The sequence below is a fragment of the Tursiops truncatus genome, chromosome 14, assembly GCF_011762595.2.
Source record: "Tursiops truncatus isolate mTurTru1 chromosome 14, mTurTru1.mat.Y, whole genome shotgun sequence".
Lineage (NCBI taxonomy): Eukaryota > Metazoa > Chordata > Mammalia > Artiodactyla > Delphinidae > Tursiops > Tursiops truncatus.
In genome coordinates this window covers 73,725,071-73,750,846 of record NC_047047.1, presented here as the reverse complement: position 1 = coordinate 73,750,846, position 25,776 = coordinate 73,725,071, and the positions used below count along the sequence as shown (strand labels likewise).

Below are 25,776 nucleotides of genomic sequence, written 5' to 3'. Positions count from 1 at the left end.
AATGATCTAGAAGGAGAGGCCGGGCAGGACAGAGTAAGGCAGAAAGTAAGACCTAGGAGGAGGTGAGATGAAGGTCTGACACAGGGCTTGGGGGAGGGGGGCAGAGGTGGACACGGATTCCCTTACAGCAAACGGGACTGGCCCCCATCCTGCCACAGCACAGAGCCAGGCTCCCCACAAGAAGGTGACAGGCAAGGACATCACCAGGCCAAGAGGAGATTCAACCACCACCACAGCCCGAATGACAAGTACCGTTTATTAGCTACATGAATGGGCCCAGCCATGGGTTGAGCGCCGTCCCATGGACTGGCAGAGATGAGCACAGTCACAGCCCCTTCTCCACCCGGGAGTCGTGTCCAGTCATACACTCCGGCAGAAAGTCTCTGTATGGAATACAGGGCACAAGTTCCCTTCCCTTCGTTGGGCAGGGCGTCTCTCCGAATCACAGATGGTCCCCTCTCGGAGCGGCCAACAGAGCAGCTGGAACGTTGTCAAATTAAATAAGCAACCACAGGAGTTCCCAGGAGCCCGGGCTGGGGGTCTCTGGTCCCAGCAAAGGTGTCTGAGAGGCAGGCCTTGGCTCCAGGCCTCCATGGGGCACATGGCCTCGGATCAAACTGGACTGGGGCCGACACAGCTTCATCACCATTTAGGAGACTGTCCTTTGAACTTGGCAACATGGAAATCTACATCAGGCCTTGTATATAACCTTGAATGAACCTACCGATCTCCAGAATAATTTCAGCAAAGACAAAAAACAAAAAAACAAACAAACCAGAGGGACTCTGGCCCCAGAATCCCTCCCCACGGGAAAGATGAAGGGCACAGAGCTTTTAGCCAAGTTTCCCAATATCATTGGCGTTTAGCAAAAAGGCTGGTCACGGCCACAAGACCAGCGCAGAAAGAAGCAAAGGCAGTAGAGTTCACGTGACTACTTTATATTAAAGTTTATTACATTTGGAAAATCTACTGTACAGGGAAAAACCCATTGGATTAAGCAGAGTTTTGCCAAAAGCAAAAGACTATCAACTCTTTGGAACATTCCTGATTCCAGCCCAGAGTCGGGCCACAGGAGCCAATCAAAGCGAACCTGGTCCTTCGTGGGGCAGCTCAGTGGCAGGTAGGGCCAAGACCCCTCTCGTCACCTTCCAGGAGAAAGTGTCCCCCAGAGATGGCATCAAAGGAAGGGCTTGGTCCACTCTCCTCGATCCCCAAGCCTGAGGCTCCAGGATTCAAATCTCACACAGGCTCCCCAGCATCGCAGCCGCTTGGGCCCTGGCCCTGGCCCCGAGTTCATGGACACAGGCACGACTGCTCAAAGAGGTGACCACCCGCGGCAGCCAGGATGGGACAGCCCACCAACAGGGCCGCCCAACAGACATTCCATACCCTGTTGCACACGTGAGGGACAAACTCAACAGACAACACACGAACTAAGCCTACATGTTGGCTTCTGGATTTGGTTCTCCTAGTCCCAAAAAAAAAAAAAAAAAAAAAAGTCTTCTTAACTCTGATGCTGTCTCCTGACCATAGATTAGGGAAGCAGGATGGGGGATAACCAAATCAACTTACTTAACTTACCTCCGAAGTAACAAAGTCTACTGGGCTATAAACAAAGAAACTAGAGGAAACATGTGCAAAAACAAATTGACACCTAAATTAGACCTCTCCACAAAACAAAGTGAATTCTGACAGAGCCCTGACCTCCTGTCCCCACCACTCAGAGGGACACACCCCCAGCCAGGCCCGCTGGTCTCTACCAGTAAGTGCTACAGACGTGTCAGCCCTCAGCCACAGCATCTTCCAGCCATCCGGGTCCCGAGCAGCGGGGTCCCCTTCTCTCCAGAGTTAGGCCTGGGGATGGGCTGCTCCGGTTTGGAGAAACTGGGTCAGCGTGGTGGGCTGCCAGGTGCCGGCTGTGATGGAAAGGTCGGTCATATGCGAGAAAGCCCTTGTGCCCAAGCCTCCAGGCAGAAGTCAGAGAAGCGGAGATGAGCCCTCTCCCCGGCACGCCCAGGACTCCGCGGGGAGGGGGCCGCCGGTGGGGCTGGGTGCGCCAGGAAGGTGGCGCGGTGGAGGAGGGCAGGGTCTGCAGTTCTTCACAGAAAAGGCAAGTGGGGGCCTAGCGAGTGGCAGGGGGAGGGGAGGGGCACCCTCCCCATCAGGCGTAGAACTCCTCCTGTTTGCTGGGCTTCTGGTAGGCCCCGCCATTGGCTTGCTTCGGCTCCTCCAAGGAGTAGCTACCCTCGTCCTTCTTCTTCATCCGGTACAGCATGAAACCCACCAGGCACACAGCAAAGATGAGTCCCACGAGGCCTCCGGCAATGACCCCTGGGGCGGGTGGGGAGGACAGAGGCCAGTTGAGCTCGGCTGCTCCTTGGGCTGAGTGGCGGCCCCGCCAGAGCTAAAGACAGCCCCCCGCCCCCCATCCTACCCACCAGAGAGAAAACTCACCTCCCAGCACTTCCTTCCTGTCCAGGAAGCCCTGCGAGGCCCCCGTGGCCCCGGGATCCCCTGGGGGCACATTCCGCTGGCCAGGTTCCACAGTGGCCCCGGCTGAGTTCTCCGCCGACACGTCAAAGGTGAAGTCCTAGGGGAGGGCAGGTATGGGATCAGGTTTGGGCGACCACAACGAAGGCTGCGTCCAGGTCCGCTCCCAGCTTCCCTGGTCACCTCTGCCATCAGCTCAGACACACCCCGACCCAGGCCCCTCTCGCCACATCACACTGGACCCTGCTGGACTGTGGCAAAGGTATCCCATCAAGTGATATAAAGCCCACGTTTTTATGTGAAAATAAACAGGCTCATTTTAGTGCAAAGTGTAACATTACCACGATGCTATATAAGACAGAAAATAAGACCTGGTGGAACTTCCACACTCGCCGCAGAGGCGTGCGTTTTAGGAAGCCCTCTCTTCGGGGATCCTGAACGGCTCTCTTGCACTGGTCTCGAACTTAGTCTGTCCCGCCCTGGGCTCAGCCCTGGGGGTGGGAGAGGATGGGACCTCGGGACACTGCCTTCACTGAGGTGATTACGATGTGCTCACAGGGTGTAGGGGGTTGGGTGTGCCGCGTGTCCAGGCCAGTGCCCCCCACCCAGTGCACTGTGCCCCACCAGGCACTAAGGGCCACCCTACCCACTGGCCACCCGGCGTCCCTGGAAATGCAGCGGATGACAGCGGGCCGACACCCACCTGCTCGCCAGAGCCCTCTCCTTCTGGGAGCTGGGTGGGGGCTTCACCCTCAGCAGCCTTCTCGGTGGTAGCAGAAGCTCCATCCTCCACGCTGGGAGCCTGAGGCTCGAGCTGACTGTGACCTGTGGGAGCTGAGGTCTCGTGGTGGTCAGGCTGCACGTCCCTGTGGGGATGGGAGGTGGCAGCAGGCCCCTGGGCCGTGGTAGCTCTGGCTGTCGATGCCCGGTGGGTGGTTGGGTGCAGCGTGGTCCCACTGGGTGGGTGGGTGGCCTCCTTCTCTTGGGCAGTGAGGCCAGGTTCCAGCTCTCCTAGGAGCACCAGCCCGCCCCCCTCAGGCTGCTCTCCAGTCGGCAGGATGGAGGTGGAGGTGACCGTGGTATCCGGGCGGCTGGGCTCTGGAGCCGTGGGCGTGGCCGTCAGGAGCCCCTTGTCCTTCCAGGTGGAGGGGGTCTGCTGTGACACGGTGATATCTGGCAGAGCGCCTGCAGGGCCAGAAGCACAGCGTGTGGGGTGAGGGAGGCCCCTGAGCATCAAGGCCAGCCAAGCTCAGGCCATGAGGAAGGCCTGGCCGAGGACCCGAGGCTCTGACTTCCAGGCCAGCACAGCAAACCCTTCCTCTCGTGAGAAGCTGTGTTTCCTGGGGCAGAGCTAGCTAAGGCGAAACTCAACTTTGGAAAATGAACCAGCAAAGCTGCCCTTTTCTGCTGCACGTGCCTGGGGACAGCCCGGTCTCTGGAGCCATCTGGGAAGGGATCTTTCCTGCGACCGCTGAAGCCCGCTCCCTGGGGGATGGGGGCATCCTTAGGGGCTGAACGCCATATCCCCATACACACACCTCTCTGGCCCCCTCCCTGATCCACCTGCCCTCTCCCCAGCCTCCCAAGTACAGAGGCCTGTGTCTCACGTCCTAGCTCCCGGGCCCCTGCCTAGGCCACTTTCCCCAGGGATGACTGTAGCCCTCTTCTGAGGTCTAGTTCAAGAGCACCTCCTCAGAGAGCCTCCCTGACCACCTCTAGGCTCAAGGATTTCATTCCCCCAGGGAAAGGGGAAATAGGGAAGATAAAGGCACATTTATACCCCACTAGGCTCTGTGCAGCCTAATACCTCCCAATAGCCTTATGAAGTCAAGAGGTTATTCCCATTGTACAGATGAGGAAATAGAGGCTTGGAGAAGTCAAATCACCTTCCAAAGATTCCCCAGTGAGTTAAAAAGGAGAACACGAGCCCAAGTCTGTCTGCAGCAGGCAGCCCCCAGGACCTCGTGGAATCCACACCCTTCCCACCTCAACCCACACATGTTTTCTCCTTGCAGCACGGTCCCCATTCTCTTCCCTAGCATCACCCTTCTGGCCCAGCTAGGGGGGCTGTCTGACCGCCACCCCCAGCCCACTCACCTGCGCCCGAGCCAGAGAAGCTGTCGGAGTCATCTCCAGAGCCATCCTGATCCTCGGGGGGCACGTTTACAGCCACAGTTTGCTGGAAAATGAACAGAAAAGGATATGAGTGGAGGTTTGGCTTGGGCCCTGCTACTGTGGGGTCCCCATCCTAGGTAGCTGGGTAAATCAGGCACCCCCCTGCTCCCCAAACACACACACCACTCCACACAGCACAGGAAGGAAGCCCTCGTGTGTGGCTCTGGAACCCTCGGTTCCCCGCCAACACACACACCCCCTAGAAGCTCAGTCTGCTCAGGGCGCCCCAGACCTCTCAGAGGAGCAGACAGACAACACCATTGGCAGGAACAGAGACTGTGGCCCCCCTGGGACCAAAGCCCACCCTACACTGAGAATCAGCTCCCGGAGGCCACTGACCAGGGAGCTTCAGGGTCCAAGAGTGGGGCTTTCAAGGGCCCCCCGGAACAACATCACGACCACGTGGCTCCAGGGAGGCCGCCTCCAGGCACGCTGAGCGCCAGGGTGCGGACACCCAGGGCCCCATGGCAGGGAGGGGCAGGGATGAGCCCAGGGTGAGTTGTCTGTGCTGAGGCAGGCCCGGCCACAGTGCTCCTTCCCACACTCAGCCTGTTTTCTCATCCACTGGAAAAACTGGGTCCAGACCCACTTGGGGAAGGAAGGACAGGACATCCATCAGCCTGGGGATAGATGAGGCTGATCCAGAAGGGACCCTGCACTAAGGAGGCAAAGGGTCTGTGAGCCTGGGATGGGCCCTGTGTGCGAAGAGCTGCCCCAGGAATGCTGCCTGCCTGGCCGAGCCTAAGAGGCTGCAGGTGCCGGACTGCAAACACATACCCAGGCCCTGAAGCAGGGGCTGTGCCAGCAGGGCCAGGGAGTGGGACCAGGCGGAGGCAGGACACACCACACAAAGCCGAGCTGGCCTGCGCGGGGAACCACCCCCCACCCCTAACACTGGCTCCAGGACAGCAGATGGGGAAGGGAGGACCCAGCAGCCAGGTGGCAGGAAGAGTAGCCGTAAGTATCCTGCTCAGCAACAAGACTTTGACCCAAATGACCCTGTGCTGCAGTCCCAGCGTCAAGGGCCAGAACAAAGAACGAATGAAAAAGCAGGACAGCATAGTTCAGAGCACATGGGCTCTGCAAGCCCCCCTGATCTCTGCCACTTACTAGCTGAATGGCCCTGAGGACATCATTAAACCTCCTACGACCTCAGTCTTCCCATCTGTAAAATGGGGACGGCAGTAATAGCTACATCCCAGGACTGTTGCAGAAGTTTAAAGAGGTTATGCATGAAAAGAACCTAATAGAGCCTGGTTCGCAGTAAGGGACCCACCACCAGTGGTGGCTGCTCTAAGCTGGGGAAGTAAGAGCCACTCAGCCTGAGGAAGAGGATTCTGGGGCCTGTCTAGGAGGAGGGGGCGTGGAGGTTGGTAGGGTTTCAGGAGAAGAGGGGGCAGAAGGGAGCCAGTTTACGGGCAGCTCTGTGCAGGCTTGTCAGAGGGCAGGCCCTGCCCAAGGCTGGGCTCCAGGGAATGGGCCTCCTCAGCCCAAGAGGCCTCGCCAGGTCCTGGCCACGGGCCACGGGGCCTCCCTCTTGAGCGCAGCAGGGCAGGGAGGGACAGGCAAGACCTTTGGCCTCCTGAGGCAGAGCTGGATCAGGTGGGGGCTCCCTCCAAGGGCCCAGGTCAGAGGGAAGCTTCAGAAACGTGTAGAAACCGTGAGGCTAGAAATACCACTGAGCTTCCTTTGAAAGCACAAAACCCACACTACACCTCCTCCCCTCTCCACCGGCCCCCCGCCCCCCAAGAGAAAAGTTTTGGCCACAGCAGGGCCTGTATGAGCTGCCACGGCCCGTCCGCAATGCACAGTCATAGTCCCTGGCCTCCACCTGCGCCTCAGGACACGTCCTGTCTGTACTGTCCCCAGGTGGCCCTTCAAACACCTGTCCTGCCTCCACGGAGCTTCGGTGGAAGCTGACCCTCGCCTCCCCAAAGCTTACCCCCTCCAGTAACAAAGAACGCTGTCCCCCAGGCAGGCGCAGAGTGGGTACCCACACCCTAACATACCCCTGCCCCAGGCCCACAGCAGATGCTCCCAAGAGGGCAGCTTGAGGGGGACAAGCATTCAGGGGACACGCCCCACCCACACTCATCAAGACCCCCCTTCACTTCGCCCAACACCCTCACAGCTCTGGAGGAGACCCTAGGTGGCAGTGCTCCAATTCCCAGCCTTGGACAGAAAGCTGGACCTGGAGCAGGGGGCCAGGCCCTGTTTCACAGACGGGGGCACTGAGTTCTGCAGAGAACACAGTGCACCAGGACCCCGTCCACCTCGGAGGCATCGCCCAAGATGCAGGCAAAACCAGGGAGGCCCAGCCTCTCACCTACACAGAGAGGCCCCAACAGGTTAGCAGTTTCCCAAGAGAAGGGCTTTTCTCAGGACTAGGTAAGACTTTGAATCTGCCCAGTCCCTGAAAACAATTTGTTCCCTCATCTTATCGCAATCTTGTTTATACAACAAGCTCTTAAGCAAACACTTTCTCCCCTGAAACCAGCTCCTAGGCCTCAGGGCAGCCTCTCCCCTTTGGGGCTGGGTCTCCACCAAGGGGATAGGCTGTAGTGATCTCCCAGACCTCCAGCTTGAACCTCCAGTGACAGCCTCAGCCCTCCAGGGAGGAAGTTAGCAGAAACTGCTGAGGTTGAACTTGGCTCACCAGGTGCCAGCTGACTCTGGAGTTTGGGGTGAGACTTCCGGTTTCACCAGCAGGCCTGCTGTGCTAAGAGCCTGTGGTCAGCTGCCTCCAAGGCCCCATACGGGGCTCTCCTCGGCACAGCCTCCGACACTGTTCTGAGACCACACTGGCCACAACTCAGGGATGCCAGGGGTGGGTTGGCCCAGTTTGGAACCCACTTCAAACAGCCTGGGAAGACAAAGGCGAGCCAGCTGTACCTGTAATGGGGCCCTTTAACCTCTGTAAGGCCCAGGAAAATCAGTTTTTTGTACAACAAATCAAAAGCCGCATGAGGGGGTCTAGATGTTCACACCTGTGGTCTGCTCAGGGCAAAGGCCAGGTTGGTCCTTCCCACACACAGCGCAGATCCTGGAAGCCCAGGGCCTGAAAGGCCAAAGCCAAACTGTCCCACATTGTTTTCAGGGACTGGGCAGATTCAAAGTCTTACCTAGTCCTGAGAGAAGCCCTTCTCCTGGGAAACTGCTAACCTGTTGGGGCCTCTCTGTGTAGGTGAGAGCCGGGGCCTCCCCGGCTTTGCCGGCATCTTTCGCTCAGGTCGGGGGGCAGACACGTGGAGGCTGGGGGACAAGGAACACGAGAGGAACGGCCAGCCCATCTCATCTCAGCCACACTGGTCTCCAGGCCACACCTGGGGCGGTGTGAGGAGGACACCCCGAGAGAGGACCTGGCCTCAGGGGTCTGGCGGAGCAGGAAAGGGAGTGTGAGAGGAGGGAGGCCTGCTCTGACACTGGAAGCATTTTCCATCCCTTTGATTTGAGGCAGGCAGGGCTGAGATCAGCATCTCCCAGAGATAAGGGTGAGGGCCTTGCCAGTGGTCACCGGGCAGTGAAGTATCTGCAGACGTGCAGGCAGTGTTTGCTCCCTTCACCTGCCATTTCTCTCCCTCCCCTGCCCTGAAGAACCACCTTCCCTGATGGTCCAGCTGTTTTACGGGAAATTTGCCTAAATCTCCTCAATGCACCACAGGCCCCAGGAGCCATGGGATGAGCATGTCATCCTCACCAAGTAAGAGTTCCTGGGCTTCCCTGGTGGTTAAGAATACGCCTGCCAATGCAGGGGACATGGGTTCGAGCCCCGGACTGGGAAGATCCCATATGCCGTGGAGCAACTAAGCCCGTGCACCACAACTACTGAGTCTGTGCTCTAGAGCCCGCAAGCCACAACTACTGAAGCCTGTGCGCCTAGAGCCCGTGCTCTACAACGAGAAGCCACCCACGCACCACAACGAAGGGTGGCCCCCACTCAGTGCAACTCGAGAAAGGCCCACGCACAGCAACGAAGACCCAATGAAGCCCTAAATAAATAAATAAAATAAATTTTTAAAAAGGCAAACCATAAAAAAAAAAAAAAAGAGTTCCTGACCCCTGCCAGCAGGGGAGACCAAGATGCCAGCCCAGCTTCAGAGGTGGAGACAGGATGGCATGGACAAGCAGGGTCAGGGCTACCAGGGGCTAAGGGTCTCCATCATCAGGTTGTCAGCCATCCCCAAGAGCATGTCGGTAGTCTGTGGGCAGAGGGCTGGCAGAGAAAGCTTCAAGAAGGCAGCCTCAAGCCCACTCCTGCCATCTCTCACCCCACACTGGCCATAGGAGGGCCACCTCCATCTGAGCAGACCTCTGCCCAGGCTGGCCCAGGGGGCCTGGGGCTGTGTTGCAGCATCCCTCCAAGACACCTTGGGCATGAGCATGAAACTTCCTTGGGAGGGTCACAAGTCAGGATACCAAGTGGGCATCTCAGAGATGTTCAGGTGAAGGGCTTCTAACTCCAGGCTGACTGAAGAGGTTGCCTGTCTGACCCCTGACCCCAGCACCCCATCAACCCGCAGCCATCAGATCCAAAGACCTCTGGTTTCCAACCCACACCCTGAATCACTGGTGTGTTACCCGCTGCTTGCTCTAAGTAATGGATAAACACAAATCCTTTAAAAAGCATTACTGAAGGGACTTCCCTGGTGGCGAAGTGGTTAACAGTCCGTGCTTCCAATGCAGGGGGCCCGGGATCGATCTCTGGTCAGGGAACTAGATCCCACATGCATGTCGCAACTAACAGTTCACATGCCACAACTAAGGAGACCACTTGACACGACTAAGACCTGGCATGACCAAATAAATAAATTAAAAAAAGAAAAAAGCATTACTGAGGTCACATGCCTAAGTACAATATCACGCAAGGTCCTTCGACAGTAAAGAGGGTAAGAAATGGTCTTCAAAGCTCAGGGGCCGTCATCCAAGGGTTTCGGGGAGAAGAGAGGGTAAGAAACGGTCTCGTCTTGGCCTTGGTGAGCTCCCAGGCATATAGCTCCCACTCCAGGACGCTTCTGGAAGGGGGAGCTGCACAGGATGGGGTACAGAGGGTCACCCCACTGGGGAAGCTAGGGCCGGCAGATGAAGCCTCCAGCCAGACCCCGGAGAGGTTAGGACAACGCTCGGCCCTGAGTCACAACTTCGGCGACGCTGGGGCCTCACTGGCGTGGCAGCCTCCGCAGCCAAGTGGGAAAGGGAGGTTTAGGTATCTGTTGGTTGTAAGGCTTGGGTGTAGCGATAGAAGCCCTGGCTGCCGTGGTGGGAGCTCAGTCACTGAATCCACAAGGATAAAGAGCTGCCCCTTGTCACAATGCCCAGGTCACAGCCTTTCCCTGTGAAAGGAGCCAGCCTTGGCGCCCGTGCTGGGGCTGAAGGCAGCGGGTGGAGGGTAGGGGCCCAATTTGTTCCATGAGCCCAGGCTGAGGAGTATAAAGGCAGGCGGGCCACACAATCACACCAGGATAAACACCCCTCGTTCCCATCCCACCAAAATCCCACCCAACAGCAGGCATCCTCGGGAGGCTTAAATGAGATTCATGGTTTTTAAAAATCTTTTTTACCCCCTTCAGTTTCCTGGTCAGATCTACGGATCTAAGGGAAAAGAGCTGATTCCCCCAACCCCACACAACTCTTGGGGGCTGAGGTGTCTGGGCTACAGAACCTCAGCCTTTGCCCCGACCTGTGTATCAAGATGCCAAACTGGCCAAGGTGACATTCACACCATCACCTGCCTCCAGGCCAGGGGCTCTCTTCTTTGGGGTCCCTAAGCGTCACCAGGAGACTGTTGGAGATGAAGTCTTCCAAGCTCCATCCCTGAGGCTGATTCAGGGGGTTTGGGGCAAAGGCCTTGGACTCTGCATGTTGCAAACTCCATATCCTGTAGGTGGTCTGCAGACTGCACGTGGGGAACGACAGTCTGGACAGGAGAAGGCCTCACCCAGAGTGGCCTGGGGGCTGGGGGAGGCAAGACTCCCCCCGCCAGCCCCACTCAGGTCCAGTGCTCAAAGAAGAGGTACCAGGTAGCCCCGAAAACAAGTCCTAGGGCCAAAGTGATCCGAGAAAGTTCTAGAACATTCTCTCTACATTTCTGATACATCCATTCTCTATAGTCAGTACACTGTGGTGCCTGCCCGGTCTGAGGAAGAGGCCTCGCCGCAGAGCTGGGAGAACCCCTCAATTCCCAGTAGTGCTAGAAACAGGAAACAAAGAAAGCAACACTCGACTGTCCTGAAGCTGAGCTGAGCCTCCATCCTGCCTGCCCGGGGCCGAGCAGGACCTCCTCGATTCTCCGGGCAACTCTCACCCCCTCAGCTGGCCTGATGCAGTGACCAGGCTGAAACCAACGGGAGCCGCGCAGAGCCGCTGATGCCCTCTCTGGGGTGGGGGTGGGGGTGGGGGGCACCACCAACGAGGCCAAGGAGCTGAGAGGGGATGGGGAGCTGCAGAGCCTCGGGGCCATCGGCCCGGGGTACCTGCCCGCCTAGGGGTGGCTGGGGAAGAGAATGTTACAAATACCCAGCCCCCTCCCGCGGCCCACCAAACGCCCTGGTGCCCGGCAGCACCTGGTGCACCTGGTGCTTTCCCTCCTCGGGGGGATCACTTGCACTCCCTCCCTCAGCCCTTGCTAACACGGCCTAAGCACGGACCTGAGGGGCCAAGCGGGCCAAAGCATCTTGGATCAAGGGTCTCCGGGAAGGGACCAGAGCTAAGGATGCCGGGGGAAGACAGCCCTGACCGGGGGACCACCCCAGGCGGAGGTCCTGCTCTACTGTTCCCTTGCTGGGGGACCTGGGCAGCTCTCTGCCTCTCACTGGACCTGGTTCCCGCCTGGACAACACAAGGGGCTGGCTGAAGAGCCCTAAACCCTCTCAGGGTTCTGACAGGCTAGGCTGGGCCCTGCGGCCCCAATTCCTTACCAGTGAGGCCAGAGTGGCGTGGGGGTGATAAACTGGCCACAGACGGCCATGGCGGGGTGGGTGGGAGGGCAGGACCGCAGCCCAGGAAGACGCTGGGCTCCCGCTAGCCCAGGAGATCACGGTGGTGGCAGAGAAATCACTTCCTCTCTGAACGCCGCTTTCCTCACTTGGGAGCTGCCAGGGAGGCTACTGCGGAGGCCCGGATCTCCCGGCTTTGGCCTCAAGACCCTGAAATCTTCCCCCCACCCCCTCTACTTCCAGGAGGGAGGGGCCCCACCGGTGCCTCGGGGCAGCATCAGCATTTCCTGGCCTGACAGGCATGATGATTTATCAGCTCACCAAGAACTAAGTCAGGCTGGGACCTGCAGAGGGGTGATGGGTACAGCTCAAGGCGGGAGGGGCCCGGGAACAGACAGGCAGGGAAGAGGGGGCTTCTTCTGCCCTCACCTTGAGAACGTGCTTCGGTGAGGGCACCCGCAGGGCCCCCTGAGGAGGAAGGCCTTTCAGGGCACCTCCTGGGCATGCACCCTTCACCCCCCCCCCCCTGCCGTACACACACACAACCCCACCTCAGCTGTTCCCACCCTGCCCCTAGGAGACAGACTTCACTGCTCTGGGGGATTCCAGGACAGGGCCAGGGTGCAGGGCGCCATCCACACTTGGCTTAAAGACCCTTTGCAGTAGCATTTCCCAGGGCACTGCACGTCAGGGCTTTCACAAGGGAAACCCGAGGTCAAGGTCATGGAGCCCTTCTCCCTTGGAGCACCCCAGGGGTCAGGCTTGTATTGAAGGAGGGGGGATCCTGGAAGCCAGCTCCAGCCCCGATGCCCAAGCCAGGCCAGAGCTGCCACCAGCACCCCCGTACCCACCCCTCCGGAGAGGTGGCGCCTGCCTCACTGCCCGCGTGCCGAGGCTCGTCTGAGAACAGGCCCAGCTGAGGGCTGGGTGTGAGGCCAGGAGCTGGAAGACCAGTTCCTCTGCTTTTCCCCACCTGCCAGAACCTGGGCCGGGCAGGGTAGGATTCCACTTGGGCGTTGAGCAAGGCCGCCTGGCCCGGCCCAGCCAGCCTCTGTGCCCAGCACTGTCCTGGGAGCCAGACAAGTGCTGGCCAGGGTAGAGTGACCAGACCTGGTACTGGAAAACCTGGGCTCTATTTCCAACTTACTGGGTGACCTTGAAGAGACCTTGCCTCAGGCTGCCCTTCTGCACGACAGGGGCTTGGCCAAGAGGTCGCAAGGGGGGTCCGAGTCCCGAGTCTGTGGATGGCGACTCAAGGCCCACCCTGGAGGGGCAGCCAACCACCAACATGGCACTCAGCAGGGGGAGGACCCTCAATGGCAAGTGGGGGGAGGGGTACTTGATCACAGTGACTCGGGGTCACCGCTCTCCGCTTCCCAAGGGCATGATGGCCTAGGCAGGATGCTGGAGATGTCCCACATCAAAGTGCCTCTGGAGATGGCAACTGTCAACCCACGGGGACAGAACAAGCAGCCAAAGCCCCCAGAGCCTCGCCCCCACCCCAGCCCTGGCTGTCCCAACGAGACAGCTAAGGCCAGAAGCTCAGGCAGGATCCCCGAGTCGGACCCCACGAGGGCCCCCAGAGCTGCTCTCTAGCTGATTAATCCCCAAACTCCGCCTGGCTTGGGGGCCTGACACGTCTGGCATATGGGCTTCTAGAGACATCCTCCCCCTGATCTGGCTAAATAAAGCGTCTTCAAGTTTCAAGGAGGCAGAAACTTGCAGCTTTTGACACACCTGCAGCTGCTGGTCAGGGCGCCAGCTGTGTGTATGTGGAGGGAGGGGGAGAACTTTATCCTCCAAATCTCCCCAGCAGTGTCCGTGCAGTTAGAGTATCCCTTTTAAGATGAAAATGCCGCTGGGAGGGCTAAGGGGTGCTAGTCACTCTCACTAGAGCAGAAACTAGCTCTATGGGGGATGGGTAGTTTTGGAACTGGGGCACTGGGGATGGGTAGGGGCTTTGGAAGATGGGAAAGGATTGCTAAAAGGAGGCTGAAAGATGCCAAGAGCAAATTTTTTAACCTGTGTCACAATGTGGCTGCCAGCCAACCCCATACCCAAGAAAGAACGACGAAATTCCCTTTGCTCCTGCTTAAGCCACAGGTGTACATGGCTTCTCCTCCCACGTCCAGAAGAATAATGGGCTAGTCTGGGAACCTGCCTCTGGGATAAAGTACGATTCAGACCAAGTAGGCACTGAGGCTGCTGGAGCCCAGGCAAAGACAAAGAAAGGTCAGAGTGTCCTTGAAGGGGTCCAGTGGCAGAGCAGAGCTGGTACTTTCCGGCCTGAGTGATGGAAGGCAGAATTTCCTGTGAAGGCCAGATCTGAATAGGCTGGATTCCCAGATTACTGGTGGGACCCCCGCCAATAAGAAGCAAAGCAGCCTGGGCCCCTTCACTGTCAGGCTGCCCTCCTCCAGTGGCTTCCTGACGGCTAGAAGGTTCGCACAGCTTCAAATGCCCGGCACTGAGTTCCCAGGCCCTGGCAGCCCCTGCACACAGTAGGTGCTAAGGCAGTTAAAAGGAGGACCGTGGATGCAGCCCCAGTCTTATGAACTCAGAGAAACCCCAGAAAGGGGAAGAAGCCCTAACACCTGCCCAGGACTCAGGACAGTCATGGGGCGGAAGGAAAAACCCAAGGACCTGACCTGGGCTTGCGGGGGGCAGGGGTCACTTGAACAACAGAAATCTCGGAATTAGGTCTTGGGGGGAAAATAGTAATCACGGCTAATACGTCTTGAGTACTGCGTGCCCGGTACTAGTCTAGGCACTTTACCTGAATGAATTCATTTACACCTCATGGTAACCTTAGATTCTAGTGCAAACCCATCTTACAGATGAGAAAATTGAGGCAAAGGGGACGAGTCATCTGTCCCAGGGCACATAGCCACTGAAGTGCTTAGAGAGGGGGTCTGGGGCCAGGCAGTCTTGCTCCAGCAGGTATGCAGTTAGCCACCCCATCACAGGGAGGACTGCGGGCTCTCTGACCCTCAGGGAGAAAACAGCCATCATTTCCACTGGAGGCGGCACAAGAGAAAGTGCAGAACGAAGGAGGACCCAGGGGTGGGGCCCTCCCCCTCCCCTCCCCTCCCCCACCCCCTCCACCCTGCAGCCTAGCCCCGCTCCCACTCCAGGGCACCCCTCAGTCTGCAGTTCTGGGCACAGACCATGGGTCCCCCACAGCCAGGGGGCCCTGCTCAGCTAGCCTGAGACCACCCCCCCAAGGTACCCCGGCATCTAGCTTCACCGGGCCTCTTGCCACTGCTTACCAGCCTAGCCCACACCTCCTCGGGGCAGGAGCCGGCCCCTGGCAAAGGCTCAGGCAGAGGCGAGCAAAGCCCGGCCTGACAGGGAAGGCTCATATTTCTGAGAAGGGGCCAAAGCCGTGTTTGTAGGTCCTGCTACATCAGCACCCTGGGGTAAGATCAGCTGGCCATTCACACTGAGTGACGACTACACAGGTCAGGTCAGACTGTGCCCCTCCCCCCAGCCACAGCCACAGGGGGCTCTCCCCAGGGGACTCCCTAAGCAGCGTCAGCCCCAAAGCTCTCCCAGACTTGCTCCTCTGAGCCCAGACAAGGAAGAGGCTCCCAATCACACCATACAGGTTATTTCACAGGATCTTTTCAAAAGCCCTCCGAAGCAGGACTTAAAAAATCCCATTATACGTGTAAAGAAACTGAAGCTTCGAGGCAGGTGCCGAAACCTGCCCAGGATGCTCCGGGGAGGAAGCGGTGGAGCCTGGTAATGATGTGGGCTGGCCAGACTCCACGCCCTGTGCTCTCCCGGCCTCCGCACAGCACCCCTCTCTGCGCCAGCCCCAGGTAGGACTAACCAAGGCAGACCGACCTGCCAGTTCTGGGTCCCACCTCGCCTGCCCAGGCCCAAGGTTTCAGGACCCCAGACGGGGCCCCAAATCCACTCCGCAGGCAGGCAGACTCAGACATCCAGGCTCGGGCTGCCGCCACTGCCCTGGGAGGAGAGCTGGACCAGGGCATCCACGGGACGCCCAGCCCCTAGATGAGGCTCTGGAAGGACGATCTTGTCCCACAGAGGGGTGGAAGGGAGAGGGGGTTAGGCTGGGGGCCTTCTGCTCTTCACACAGCTCACAGAACCCAGGTGGCCTCAGCCACTCCTTCAGAGTCACCATGGAGACCTCAGGGCCGACGTCCTGGCCTGAGCCCTTCCAGGACTTTACAACAAGCAGGCCTGCCCCAGGGACACTCTGCACCTATGCTCACCCTCCGACCCCTGTCCCCTGCTCCCCAGAGCCTGTGGGGGGCAGGGAGGAGAGGCAGGGGCAGCACCCGAGGATCTCAGCTCAGCCCCAGCGGGCCCATTCTCCCAGCCCGGCAGGCCCTGGCCAGCCTGGAGTTCATGCTGCCAAGGCCCTCCCCCCACGGCATCCTGGAGGAGTGTGGGCACCAGGGACAGCAGTATGGCCCCCAGCGGTTTTCTCCGGGAGAAGCTGGAGTGACCTCAGCCTCTACTATAGTCTCAGAGGTTCCTGAAACACCCTGCAAGCCCAAACCTGACCACATGTCCATCCGGGACACTCCCCAAGGATGGGACTCCAAGGCCCCGGACAGTGTTGTGGGCAGCAGGGGTGTTGAGGAGCTCCTGGAAAGAAGAGCCCCTGCCACGGGACTGACACAGTCAAGTCCCCAAACAGGTCAGACGCGGCCAGGGCATGAGCCATGACATGGGAACAGCAGTGCAAGTCCTCAGGTCCTCCTGAGGCCTCCCGGGGCCCAGCACGTGCTAGGAGCTGGGGTGGACAAGCCACCTCGGCCCTCCAGAAGCTCCCCCGCACCTCCCCACGCCCCACCCACCCTGGGCCAGGCCCCAGAACCCCGTCACCTAAGCCTGCTGGGGGCAGAAGGCACCCAACGAGGGCCAGCATGGCCACAGGAAGCGTCAGGCAGCCCAAGCAGGAAAGGTTGGGAATTCAACGTCCCATGGTGGGACAAGTCCCTGCACTGCTCCGGAGACGAAGGGAGCCCAAGAGGGGTCCCAGAGCGGGACTGGTAGTCTCCGCCACTCCCGCTGCCTCCATCGGGGGGCCCCCTGCCCTAACACAGAAAATGCCCTGCCTTACGGCCTGAGTTCCTGATGGGAGGGGCTCTGGGATGAACCCTTTCTCAGGCTGGATGACCTTTGGTTGTCACTGCCCCCCTGGCCTGTCTGCGCAGACCGACCCTGCTGTCTGGTCCCAGTAATGGCCACCCTCTCTTACACGCGGCCCCGGACCAGGCGTGGACCCTTCCCCACCTGCTCAGGGCTGTGCGCACGGCAGGCAGCCAGGCTCTGGGCTTTAGATCTGGTCAAGCCAGGTAGGCTCCCCAACCCCCATGCTCCCGGCAGAACTCTCCTGAGGCAGCAGGAGCAGAGGCAGGCCCCACCCAGACGCCACCAGCCCTGTGACACAGCCACGAGACGTCACCAACATCCAAAGGCGTGACCTCGCCTCTGCCTCTCAGCTGCACTCCCATTTCACACGTGGACTCACTGAGCCCAAGAGAGGCCCGTGCCCAGTCACTCAGCGGTAAAAAGGGTCGGGCTGGCAGCCAGGCCCCCGAGCCCTAGTCTTGCCTCACACACAGTGGGCTCAGGGACAAGCTGGTTGGATGAGTCTCAGGGGAGGATCTGTGGCCTTGGCACCATGATTCAGCCGATGAGTGGAGCGATAAGCGCGCCTGCCTGCCCCACTGCCACAACCTGCCCGCCGCGGCTTCCGGCTTCCGTTCCTGCGGATGAGCGGGCCTGGGGCAGGTGGCCAGGAGGCCTGGGCGTGTGCAGAGAACATCACCCGGCCCTCACCCTCAGCCTGACCTTGCCCAGGGGCCTCCATACACCTCTGGTTCCCATACTGACCCTAAGTCCACCTCTTCCAAGAGCAGCCTGCCGTGACTGCCATCCCACAGACGAGCCCTCAGGCAGGCAGTGCCCCCTCGAGTCCCCAGAGGAATAATGTTGGAGGGTTCTGAGCCCTCACTAGGTCCCCCCAGTGCCACCTTCACCCTCCCCAGGACAAGGTCTCTTTGCAACCACATGGCTGTTGGAGCTGAAGCAGGTAAGGGGGGCCCCTTGAGTGCACAGGGGAACTGAGACGCAGAGGGGCGCGGACCTGCCCAAGTCACACCACGGAGGATTAAACTGAGACTAGGTGGGACACGGGTCCTGGCCACCCTCGTCTGTAGGAATAACTTCCGCAGACTCTTCTAAAGCCCGGGATAGAGGAAGAGCTGCAGTTAAAAGGGGAGGGAGGGAGGAAGACAGCTTCCTGGTTTCTGAGGAGGAAGTGGCAGACAGGTGGTGACCAGGTTTCCCAAAATCTCAGACTGCAGCCTAACCTGCGGGGAAGCCCAGTGGGGAAATCGCCGGGCCAAGCAAAGCCCAGTCACAGCTGCAACCCCTGCAGCGTGCGCACGCACACACGGCCTCTCGTGGGGTTGCAACCCTCACGTGAGTCACTGGGCAGAGGAGTTTCTTCCCAGGGCTGAAGGCCAGAGGAAGAGCAGCCTCTCCATATAATTAGGCAGCACCACAGAGCCATAAACGCAGGAGAGAGACCCTCAAACCTTCCCCCTCCTGATCCGACGGCCCCAAGCCCCACGACCGCCCAGCGCCTCCACAGCCTTGAGGCCCTGCCAGAACCGCTGGCTCCCCAAACCCACAACGGCATGACAGGCAGCAGGACCCTTTCCAGAAAAAGCTTGGACCACTCTGGCCCGTGCCACCCCTCCTCTGCACCGCTCCCCCGCAGGGTACCAAGCCCCAGGGAGCTGACCAGGTGCCCCTGCCTTGGACCTGGAAATGCAGGGGACTTTCTAGTGCTGACTCCCCACCCAATGTCAGCATCCCAAGGACAGGCAGAGGTGGTAACACCACACAGATAAAGCTAGCCCTTCTGGGGGGCAGTGGAGGGGGCTCCCCACATCCACCTGGAGCTGGAAGTTGCGTAGTTGCTGAAGTAACCCCGAGCGCAGGGTCGTGCCTCCGTGGGTGAGGGGATGCCCACACGCCTGCCCTCTCTCCGCACCGCCAGGGCATGCATGGCCGTTCAGAGGGAGGTTCCAGGATACACACCCAACCTCTGCCGGAACAGCTGAGAGGGAAATGACACCGCACTGAACCTGTTCCAGGGTGCAGGATCCTGGCGCCAAAAGCCCTCTTTCCACAGACTCCGTTAATCCCCTTCCCTCTCTCTAGACACACTTACGCAGGCCCTCAAGGGGCGGCTTTCAACCCAAGACTCCAAAATTCGTTGTTGAAAAGAAGGAGGAAATCAGGAAATTGTTTGTTCTGTAGAAATCCCAGGGTTCCAGCACTTAATGACAATTCCTCATGGGGCTGCTCTTGAAGCGGCGGCGGAACCTGGCATTGAAGGGGCCGGGAGGTGAGCCCAGCACAGGGGCCACGAGTCCTGGGTTCTGGTCGCCCCACTGGGGCCACGGTGCCCGGCTTCGAGGCTTAAAAAAAGATCTACTAATTCCACAAATGTCTCCCCAGTGTCCATGATGAAAGTCAGTGCAGGCTGGTTGTTGCCCTGGGGACAAGCACAAGGGCAAACCTTGCTGGTTTCAGTCAGTCTCCTATGCTGGGTTTGTGGGGGAGACTTGCCAGTCCTTCAATTTCTTCACGCCACACACATATGCACACACGTACGTACAAATCCTGGTTCTCCCACGTCGGCCCCTTGTAGGGGCTCACCTCTGCAGGCCTCATCCACAAAATGGGTACAATGACATACATGGTAAAGGTTTGGGGTAAATATGAAATAGGGATGCAGGAAAAGCATTGAGCACCCAACAGCAGGCACTCAGTGAAAGGTGATCCTAATTCTATTAACAGCTAACTTTCCTCTGGCGTTTTCATTACCGAACACTTTCACACCTTCATTATGAAATGAATACGCAAATGAAAGAATCAGGACGAGGAGAACAGGTATGATGTTCTCTTTACACAGGACATCAAGACTTGGCTGTGAAGTGACTCGCCTGAGACTACGTGGTACATTAGTGGCGGAGCAGAGACCCAATACCGGGGGCTCTACCTCACCCAAAGCTGTTTCTGGCCAGCCAAACAGTATGGGTGCACTGCCACCCGAATAAAACACAGTGTGAAAAATAGAGACAGGGCCCAAGCTAAGAAAGAGGGCCCTTCGCAGCGGTTGAGAATCCGCCTGCCAATGCAGGGGACACAGGTTCGAGCCCGGGTCCGGGAAGATCCCACATGCCATGGAGCAACTAAGCCCGTGTGCCACAACTACTGAGCCTGCTCTCTAAAGCCCACAAGCCACAACTACTGAGCCCACATGCCACAACTACTGAAGCCTGCGTGCCTAGAGCCCGTGTTCCGCAACAAGAGAAGCCACTGCAATGAGAAGCCCGCGCACCGCAATGAAGAGTAGCTACCGCTCGCCACAAGTAGAGAAAGCCCACGCGCAGCAACAAAGACCCAACGCGGCCAAAAATAACGAAATTAAATTAAAAAAAAAAAAAAAAGGGAATGAGGGCCCTTGCCAACCAGGATTTAGACGGAGTTAGCCTTTCTGGGTCCAGGCTACCCATGACTGACAAGTCATTTACAACTTCAGCCAGGGGGAAGAACTTGGAACACGGGGTCATCGTCAGGTGCTTACTCCAAAGGTCACTGACATCTGTTCCCCTAGGGAGCCCATAAGCACCTCCCTTGACAGCCTCTGTTATTCTAGGTACTATCAGGACACCACAGAGGTCACTGCTCACAGGTGAGACCCTTACTCAGTGCTGAAAACTCTTGTCTTAGAAATAATTCTAACAAATCTGACTAGCTTCTTAGTACTGCTGGAGAAAAGTGCCAGTTAGAACTGAACTGAAAAGCCGCTTGCTATACTCAGGCCCACAAATGTCACTTTTGGCTGCTATCAGACAGGGATGGAAGAGGAAAAAACGCAAACCAGAATCCCAAGTGCACCAACAGAAGGGCACCAGGCCAGGGGCAAAGTGCTCTTCAGAGCTCAATAAACCCGGGAGACAAACGCCATAACCTAACATGGTGACAGCTATGAGGACCCTGGCATCCAGAGATTTAACTATGCTTAGTAGTCTTTCGTTAATAAAGGAAGGGAAATAAATATTTCAGAGTCCCGCCCAAAGTAAGAATATTTTTGAGGGTAATAAGGATTCTTAGCTTTCTGAAAAAACCTGGATACCAAGGATATCTCATTCTCAAGAGACTTCAGAATCCAAAATTCTGCGGCAATAAAAAAGATTCCTCTATAAACTACTCCAAAATTCAAGCTTTTCATTAATTCTTTCCAGGCTCCTCTCCCTCCCTTTCTTATTTCTCTCCCCACGAATCTGGGTTAATGAGGTTTTATTGGAACCCACTATGAGCCACAGGTAGAGACTTAAACCAGCCCCACCCTCCCTGTGGAGCTCAAGCCAGGAGTGACATCACCTCCAGAAGGCTCCAAGCCCAGGCAGAGGAAGTTAATGCCTCCCCCAGCCCCACCCACTCCGCCAGGCCGTCGGGAAATGTCTCTACTAGCCCCCATAATTAAGGCAAAAAGGGATTTTCTGCCTTTCAAGAAAGAGAAGAGAGAAAGAGAGGAAACAGCAAATAACTTTCCAGAACAAGCAATTTTTCTTGCATGGCAGAAACAAAAGACCATGGGAATCTCACACACACACAACCACGCGGAAACCTTTTTAGACAAACCTGTTCTCGTCTCTTGGGAGTGGTTTTGAGCAACCTCCTGCCCTAGCAGCCTTTCCTTGTCCAAAGTCAGGCGCCCAGGATCATACCCTACCTCACTGATCCCCAGGGGATTCTGACCTGCTTCCCACTGGGGCCAAAGTGAACCCTGGGAGAAGCCAGATTTCTGCAACCAGTGGACACCTCCTATTTCAGCAAATCCCACTGCCTTATTTCTTTTAGTAAGAGAGTAGAAGAGGGTTCTGGGAAGGTACTTTGTGCCCCCACTTTGAACCAAATATGGACAGCCACTATAAAAGGGAGAGGACAGGGCTGGGAAAGAGAAAACAAACTAAACTTAATAAACAAACAAACAAAAACCTAAGTTCTGAGCCAGTGTCTGACCCCAAAGCTTAGTGCTTTCAGGCTTAGCTCAAATACCCCCTCCAGGAAGCCCTCCTACCACCACAGCTCTAATGAGCCTCCCTCCCTTCCTCGTTTCCCCCTTGAAACTCAACTGCCCTGCCTTTCCATAATGTATCACATTTTCTAGGGTAGAAAAAAAAATGCAGCATCTGCTTCTTCCCAGCACACAGAAAAAGTCTGGGAAACGTGGCCCACAGAGAATTTCTAATCCCATCTGCCTCCCCGTGTTAAAAGGTGCTCTGGGATCCCCGCTCAGGAATGCCAGCCTCACCTAAGGCAAGCAAAGGAACCACCACCAGCACTCCTGATTCTGGCTGGAAATAGGCGGAGTGCTGCTAAGGCCCCATCTTGTGCCTGGAGAGAGTGGGGCAGCCAGGAAAGGCCAGGTGGGCCAGGGAGGTAAGCCAAACACCTTCACCCTCTTCTCCAGAGTATTAACTATTGGTTCAAGGTGCAGTCTGAATGCCACAGAAGCCATACTCTTCAAGAGTGAAGGGGAAGCCAGCTGCCAACTTCTTGGACCTAAAAGCCAGGCGTGCTGTGGAGACCCAGCTCAGAAATCCTGTCCTTCCCCATGGCTCCCCCAGATAGGGCACCCCACATGAACACTCCAACTCATCAGCAATTCAAGTGGCATTAGGGACCCCTTCCTGGATTCCAAAATGTTTCCAAGCATTAACAGTCACCTGGGAAGCAAGGAGGGCACTTCACAGATCAGCCTGAAAAGCACCTCACCTGAGCCAGACCCTGCAAAACACCGCAAGGCTCTCAATGATTGGGAGCTACTATCATTATGGAGGGACCCGCTTTCAGAGGGTTGGCGTTGCTGAGAGACTTGTCCAGATAATACATTATAAGTGGAGGACCGGAGTACCCACGCCCGGCAGCCGCTCCTTCCCCTCCCACGTGCCTCCTTTTGCCAGAGCTAGGGAAGTCGAGCCGTCCAGATGTGCTGGCCAGAGACTGCCACTTCCGGCACGGGAAGAGCCCCTCGGTCCGCACCTCCCTTCTTCATCCCGGGGGATGGCAGACCCGGCCCGCGGGGAGGACCCCGGGACTCCAGCAATGGGTGTGGGGACTGGGGGGGATGGACATGACCACCCGGCGGCCAGGGCTGACACCTGGCGGCAGCCCAGGTCCCAGCCCATATTAGGGACGGCGCTGCGGGGCGGTTCCCAGGAAAGGGTTACAGGGGCCGAGAACAAAGCGCCCCCTTTGGGGAAGGCGGGCCAGCGGACTGCGGCTGAGGCGGGAGATCACTTTCTGGGGACCCTCGGGATGCTCTTTGTCGGCCAGGTCCCTCTTCAGAGGGGACTCACCCCTCGCCAAAGGTGGATGCTGGAGTCCTACCCAAAGGCCTCCCCCCCAGCCTCGGGCTCCACATTTGTCCCTTTTCCTCCAGCTCCACTGGGCGGGCCAAGGGACCCGCCTTCCCTCGGCGCGGCTCCAGCACAAAGCCAGGCCGGGGGAGGGGAAGAGCCATTCGCGGGTCCACTCTTGGGGAAGCTGCCCGCGCGGCGCGGCGGTGCCCAGCGCCGGCTCGCGTCCCTCCCCGGGCAGCACAACTTCAGCAGCCCAGAAGTTGGGTTCTTGCGGGTCTCTAGCATTCTGGGGCCAACTTCCCGGAACCTCCTTCTACCAGCTCGGCCCGGCTCGTCTCGGGCAGCCAACGGACAGCCGAGGACCCCGCCTCCGCCCGCCCGCCCGCCCCAGTCCCCCTCGCAGCCCTGGCTGGGGCTCCTTAGCGAACACGCCCGCCTGCTCCAGCGCCGACACCGCTGCGCCCAAACTTGCCTCCGCCCGAGGGGCCAGAAGCCGAGGCTCGGCGAGTCTGGTTTGAATTAGGGTCCGCGGACGGGGCGTAGTTGCCGCGATCACCGCATCCTCCCGGGTCACAGGCGGGGGAGCCGGCGCCGCGGCGCCCGGGGTGACCGGGTGGGAGCCGGCGACCCCAGGCGCCGCCGCAGGCTGGCGGGCTTCTTCGCCTGTGGAACCGTTTTACCTAATTGAGCGCGGAGCCCCGGCGCAGGTTCCGCTCCGCTGGGCGCCGCGGGCCCCGGGTCTCCGCCCCGAGCGGCGGAACCCGTGCGGCGCCCCCCGACGGCGGAGGTAATTGAGGCGGGAGCCTTGATTTCGGGTCTCCGGGTACCGGGGCCCGCCGGGCTAGCGCGGGAAGAAGGGAAGTCCCCGCTTCCCCTCCCCCTCCACGTGCAGCCGCCGACATCGGCGGTTCTGCCAACCCCGGCTTCCCGCCGCCTCCCAGCCCGGCCCCGGGCCACACTCACCGGGAGGGCCGGCTGCAGGCGCAGCGCCAGCGCGCAGAGCCAGAGCCAGAGCGCCGGGCGCCTCATGCTGCCCGGACCGGCGGCTGGAGCGCGGCGAGCTGCGCAGGTCAGGGCTGCGCTGCGCTGCCCAGACTGCACGGGGCTCCGGGTCGGCTCCGCGGGTTGCGCTGCGCGCAGCTCCCTCGAGCGATGTCCAGCGCGCGGCTGGCTGTCCTAGGCGAGGGCTGCGGGGTCCGCCGGCTGCAGTCCGCTTTCTACGGCTGGATTCCTTCCCACTCAGCTCGGCTCCCGCCTGCACCTCTCCCGCCGAGCTCCGCCTTATAATAAAGCCCTTAGCCGTTGCAAAAACTAGCCCCCCACCCCCAGCTCTCCAGGTCCTGGGGCCAGCCCCAGTCCCCACCCCCTAAGACCACGCCCCCTGAGTGGCCCGGCCCCTCAGGATTGCCCCGCCCCCGGCCTGCGGTGCGTGGGCAGAGCCTCGCCTACCTCCGGAGCCACCTTCCCAGCTGGCTGTGGTTCCGGCGTTGCAGCTCAGCTGCTCCTAGGTTCCCGGGTAGTGGGGGCCGAGCGCACTCCTTTGCGCCCCGGCCCAGGGTATTGAGGCTCTGCCTGGGAGAGTGGCGGGAGGGACGGCAGTTGGTTGTCGACTGTGGGCGACGGTCTGCAGCGCCCTCTGGGAGTGGACACCGAGCGCCCTCCAGGTGCGTGGGACTCCCAGATCCGGGCAGGAACACTTCGAGGCTGTGCGGGGCCCCGAGGTGATGGGGCCTTAAACGGATGGACGCTTCCCTGGCTGCGGATGGGGCTGTCAGCTCCCCCCCTCCCTCCCCCCAGCACAGGTTCCCACATGCGCTCGCCTTCTGCCAGTATTGGGAACGCGGTGCCTTACTTTAAACAGCTGGACACGCTCAGGAGGGGCTGTTAAAAAATTAAAAAATTTAAGAATCTCCAGTCACCTCCGCCTGCCGAGGCGAGGTGGGGAATTAAGAAAGGACTTTTCGGTGTCTCTGTAGAAAACAGTGCCCTCTCTCTTCATCCTCCGAGCTAAAAGGAAAAATAAACGGCTTTGTGTCCAGGTGATCTCCGGCCTGCAGGTCTGAGAAGCACCACTGAGGTTTCTGCTCCTTCATGATTCCCGCAGAGGCCCCAGACCTCAGTCTTTCCATCACCAATCTGGAACCTCGGTGCAAAAAGACTATGGAAGACCTGCGGGTGTACTGCAAAAGGTCCCGAAAGAAAAGGGGGGGGGAGACTTCCCTGGCGGTCCAGTGGTTAAGACTCCATGCTTCCATTGCAGGGAAAGAAAAGGGGAAGAACCGGCGGAGCCCTGCCGGCAATCTGGTAGGCGGGAGAGATGGTGCCAAACGACCTTGGACCTGGAGACCAAAGATGGCGTCTTCCCCACCCGCCCTCCCTAGGCAGAGGACAAGGCCCGCCCGGTTGGCCGGAACTAGAAACCAAAAAGCCTCCTGAGGCGTCTTGGCCTCTTGGGCAGTCTCCCGTGTTTCTCTTTAAACGGATTAAACGTTCCCGGGTCCTGGGTTTTGCAAGTAGGGACAGTTAGCTGTGGGCCCCTGGATTCTTCTCCACCCACCCTGCAGGTTTGCGGTGAGCTAAGCAACCTCCTGCGCCCCATCTTAGCCGCTCCTCCCATCAGGCCACTAAAAAGTGATGCCCCACCCCCACGCCCACACAGCACTCAGCCCTGGTTTTGCCTCTGCTCCTGTATACTTGTTTGACCTCAGGAAGCTCTCCCTTCCGGGGTCTCAGTGTCCCCGGATCTGTCT

At 58.8% G+C, this 25,776-nt stretch overlaps 1 protein-coding gene across 1 annotated transcript; it reads right to left on the bottom strand.

Moving 5' to 3' along the window:
- Window positions 1-237: 237 nt before the first annotated feature.
- SDC1 (syndecan 1) lies at window positions 238-24,274 on the bottom strand. Its single transcript, XM_033837977.2, has 5 exons — window positions 23,990-24,274; window positions 4,588-4,669; window positions 3,194-3,675; window positions 2,455-2,590; window positions 238-2,331 (listed from the first exon to the last, which is right to left on the bottom strand). The coding sequence occupies exons 1-5, from the start codon at window positions 24,053-24,055 to the stop codon at window positions 2,162-2,164; spliced, it is 936 nt and encodes a 311-aa protein (XP_033693868.1). The 5' UTR covers window positions 24,056-24,274; the 3' UTR covers window positions 238-2,161.
- Window positions 24,275-25,776: the final 1,502 nt, after the last annotated feature.